Consider the following 4,885-nt stretch of genomic DNA (forward strand, 5'->3'; position numbering starts at 1 on the left):
ATCGAATCCAGAAATAGCTGATTTAATATAATGATGGTTAAAGAATCAACCAACCAATTCAGGAACAGACCTAGAGCAACCACTGATCTTTGCATTTTATTTTGCTGTGAATTTTGACCAAGTAATCTGTCATCCTAACAATTAGTTCTTCTTCAAACAAAATATTTAGAAACAGTATAATTGCTTCCAATGGATACTGGGACAATAATAATCCAAAGACCCTATGCCAAAATGTAGAGAGTAACTGATATTAAAATATTCCAAATAATATTTGCAGAATTCTCATTTGTTTTTTCACCATTATTTAGAAATAATATTCATAATCCTATTTTTTTTTTTTCCTTAAAAAGAGACTTCACAAATTTAGATAACTGAAAATTCTAAAAAGAATCTACTTCCTAATGATGGATTTTCATCCAACCCACCAAAAAAATATTTTCGTCTTCCAATGCACTTCAATACTCCTGATACCAAATTTCCTGAATGAATTTTTTTTTTTTATTAGCCACGTTTTATATTTATGTCATCTTTTAACATTATTAAATATTTGAACTGCCACAGTAACTTTAAGTAATATATTTCACAAATTACTTTATTATCAACTAAATTAATATATACATGTCTAACTATTTAATTAAATAATTTAATTCTTTTTAATTGGAAGATCACTGGAGAAATGGGACATAACAATTTAGATTTATTGTTTCAGTTTGTGACTAGTCACATAGGAAGATTCGTTATGTGTAGATAGATAAATAAAAAATTGTCATTTAGAAATAATGTCCCATACCTACTTAACATTAATACATATCAAATATCTTATTGAACTTTTAATTATTATTATTATTATTTTTATGAAAAATTGAGTGAACAAGAAGTCATGAATGATAATTGGACATTTTCCTAACTCATTGTCCAATCCATTCACAGATCGACGTGGTCCTGTAACAATACTAACAATACATTCATTCAAGTCTGAAGATGTTACACTTGTTCATGACTGTCCCATATTTCAGATCAATGTTTTTAAATCATGCCTTATGAAATAGGACTCGTTTTAGATTACTGTTTCTGACCTAATAAAGTTACTAACAAATGGCAGAACTTTTTGTTTTAATTAGATGAGATGGGCAACGTCTATCCACCATTCTCGATGCACACTGATCGTATTTATTAACTAATACGTGTGAGATCTAGGCTTTAATGTCCTATAATTCCTCCTGACTTGGCTATTTAATTCAGGCCACACCCTGCGTTAAATTCAACACATTAGAAGACAGCAGTTACTCCTGCATGATGTCTCCTGCGAAATTCTCTTTAATCACCATTGTAGTGTGAGTAACTTAACATGATCATTTCCAATTCCTCGTTATATTTCTTTGCATGCAGGTATATATTCTGTTTTGCATTTTTCATGAGAAATATCTCTTTATTAGTCTTGCAGGAATCATAGACTGTGAAAGATTGGGAGCTATGTATAGTTTATTAGATACCTTCAATGTGAGGGTTATGGGTTCCGGGAATGCTACTCTAGTTTTCTCACATGGGTATGGAACAGATCAGTCTGTTTGGCAGAAGATTTTACCATACTACATGGAAAAAGATTTCAAGGTCATATTATTTGATCTAGCGTTTGCAGGGGCTGTGAATTGTTCTAATTTTGATTTCAACAGATATAGATCTTTTGATGGATATGCTTATGATGTCTTGCATATTCTTGATGAACTCAATGTTGATGAATGTGTGTTTGTGGGTCATTCCATGTCTGCCATGATTGGTTCTATTGCTGCTATCAAGAGACCGACCTTGTTTAAGCAGTTGATACTATTGGAAGGCTCTCCAAGGTGAATATATTGTTATTGTTCTGAAATAGCAAATTTAAGGTGAATATATTATATTCTAAAATAGCAAGTTGCAGGGTTGCGGGTGGATATAATGTTATTCTTCTGAAATAGCAGCTTTAAGGTGCATGTATTATTATTGTTGTGAAATAACAGCCTTCATTTGTTTCTCTATATATTGGTTAAGACCCACATTGAGTGCATTATCTGGCACTAGGTTCCATTCATGTAACAGTCTAATATGATGTAAATTTAGTGTGCTAAAAAATTTGGGTTTTGATTGAATATTTATTTTTTTATTATTTATGTTTAGGATCATATATATTTTATGATCTATCATCAAGATGAGTTAGAATCAGAAAAAAAATTTATTACTCTAAACTATTAGATAAACTATTAGACAATGTTCATAACAATTTGAAACTATTAGACAATGTTCTTTACAATTTTTCAAATTATTATGATGGGTTAGAATCAAACAAGTGAATCATTACTACAAACTGTTAAACAATATTCTTTTGAAACTGTTAGACAATGTTCTTTACAATTTTTCAAATTGTTATGATGGGTTAGAATCAAACAAGAGAATCATTACTACAAACTGTTAAACAATATTCTTTATGATTTTTTCAAATTGTTAGACTATATTAGTTAGAACTAGAAAAGAGAATCATTACCATAAATTGTTAGACAATGTTCTTTATTATTTTTTCAAAGTTGAACCAGAAAAGAGAATCAAATCATTACCATGAACTGCTAGACAATATTCTTTATAATTTTTTCAAATTGTCACAACTAGATGAGTTAGAATCAGAGAAGATTAAAATTGTTACAGAAATGACAATGTTCTTTATGAATTTTCAAGTTATCATGACTAGAATCAGAAAAGAGAACCAAAATCACAACCATAAACTGCTAGACAGTGTTCTTTATAATTTTTTTAAGTTGTTATAATTAGATGAGTTAGAATCAGAAAAGAAAATTGTTACACAAACTACTAGATAATGTTCTTTATGATTTTTCAAGTTGTTATGACTGGAACAATGTTCTTTATAATTTTTCCAAGTTTTGTTATGACTAGTCGCTAGTTTTAAGAAGAATCAAGGAACAGTGGATGGTTTTATTTTCAACAGGGAGATAGATCACATGGATCTTATGGATCTAGAAAAATGCACTGCCATAATCATCATTCTCCAAAGTCTTACAATTCCATAAGATTATGAAAGAATGTATTCATATCTTTATATTAATTACTCTTCCTTCTTCATGGTTTGATTTGATAGGTATTTGAAGGCTCCTGGATATGTAGGTGGTCTTGATCAGTCAGCCGTAGATCAGCTGTTGCATGCCCTGAAATCAAATTACACTGCATTTGCTACTGGATTTGCCCCCACAGCAGTGGGTTCCCAGTTTCATGATGCAATTGATATGTTCAGGAAAACTCTACTGGCAATGAGAAGAAAGATTGCTTATTTTGTAGTTAAACAAGTGTTTGAGAGTGATGAGAGGAGCATCCTAAGAAGAGTCAAAGTGCCATGCCTCATTATTCAAAGCAAGAATGATTCTATAGTTCCTCTTTCTGTTGCAGAGTACCTGGAAAAACACCTTGGGGGAAAGAAACGGCTTGAAATACTGCAAACTCATGGACATCTTCCACAGCTCACTGCTCCTGATCTTCTTATTAGGGCACTTTCACATCATCTAATCTGATTTACATTCTAAGAAACTAGAACTATAAGCCATAAAATACTACACATTGAAGATTATAATTTGTGGCTTATGTAAACGGTATGGGTAGTTAAGTTTTTTTTTTATGTTGCAACTGATACATGTAGGCTGTATCTTATGTCAGAATGAAAGCTTGCCATGAATTGAAATTAATTAATCCGATAGAGACATGGTGCATTCCTCATAAATATTGGTTTGGTTGTCAGCTTTATGCTGGTGAAACTTTAAAAGCTAAGTTAATGGATGTCTTTAATGTTGCTGACAACTACTAATTGATAAGTAATTGCAGGTACTCTTTAATGTTTTCTTGCTTCAGAAGTCACAGATGGATAACCTCTACAATTCTTTATGTTTGGTTACACAAGCATGTTTGCCTCGCGCCTTAAATACGACATAGCTATAAAACCTGTAAAATGTAAACATGTGTTTGGTTAGTTTATAATAATAAATGAAACGAGTTGGAATATGTTAATTTAAAATTTTGAGTTTTAGGAATTTAGGGGTCAGATTTTTACTATGCGGTTGATCTCGCATTTTGTTAAAAAATGTTTTGAAACAAGCTATTAATGTCTATGTACACAATAAATATTGATAATTATAGGCATAGTAACGTGGTTTCTATAGAAGATGTCTAAAAGTGTATAGCATGCTGCTAAATGTGTATAACTAGCAATTGCATTTTTTTGTGCAACGGATATGTTAAAGAAGGAAGAGCAAGATGGGGGTAAGGAGATGGAGATTGAGAGGAAGAGGGAGAGTGATATGGAGAGGAGAGGGAGAGATAAAGAGAGAGACGAGAGATAATTATATAGAGTGATAGAGAGAGAGAAATAGAGATAAAGGGAGAGATGGAAAAAGAAATATGGAGAGAGTGCATGTAACACACATAAACACATATGAATACACATTGTGTGTGTAAGAATAGAAAGGAAGATGGATAGATGTGGAGAGAGATAGGCGAGATAGAGAGGGAGTGAGGGAGGGAGAAATGGGGACAAATAGATGGATAGGTAGAGAGAGGGAGAGATAAGATTATTTTTTTTATATAGAGCATGAGATAGGGAGAAATAGAGATAAAGGGAGAGATGGAAAGAAATATGGAGAGATAAAGTGTGGATGTGTATGTGTATGTGTATGTGTATGCGTATGCGTATGCGTATATGTATGTGTGTATGTATTTATTAAACATATATATGCATATGAATATATGTGTGTGTACGTGTGTGTGTACACACGCACATACATATGTATATGTATATATGTGTACATATATATACATATATGCATATACATGTGTATATATATCCGTATATATG

General features: G+C 31.6%; 1 protein-coding gene across 1 annotated transcript; it reads left to right on the forward strand.

Moving 5' to 3' along the window:
- Window positions 1-1,214: 1,214 nt before the first annotated feature.
- Window positions 1,215-3,719, forward strand: LOC131032411 (probable strigolactone esterase DAD2). The gene is made up of 3 exons (XM_059210096.1): window positions 1,215-1,334; window positions 1,437-1,844; window positions 3,125-3,719. The coding sequence occupies exons 1-3, from the start codon at window positions 1,294-1,296 to the stop codon at window positions 3,549-3,551; spliced, it is 876 nt and encodes a 291-aa protein (XP_059066079.1). The 5' UTR covers window positions 1,215-1,293; the 3' UTR covers window positions 3,552-3,719.
- The last annotated feature ends 1,166 nt before the right edge of the window (window positions 3,720-4,885 follow it).

The sequence above is a fragment of the Cryptomeria japonica genome, chromosome 8 (assembly GCF_030272615.1).
Source record: "Cryptomeria japonica chromosome 8, Sugi_1.0, whole genome shotgun sequence".
NCBI classification, from domain to species: domain Eukaryota; kingdom Viridiplantae; phylum Streptophyta; class Pinopsida; order Cupressales; family Cupressaceae; genus Cryptomeria; species Cryptomeria japonica.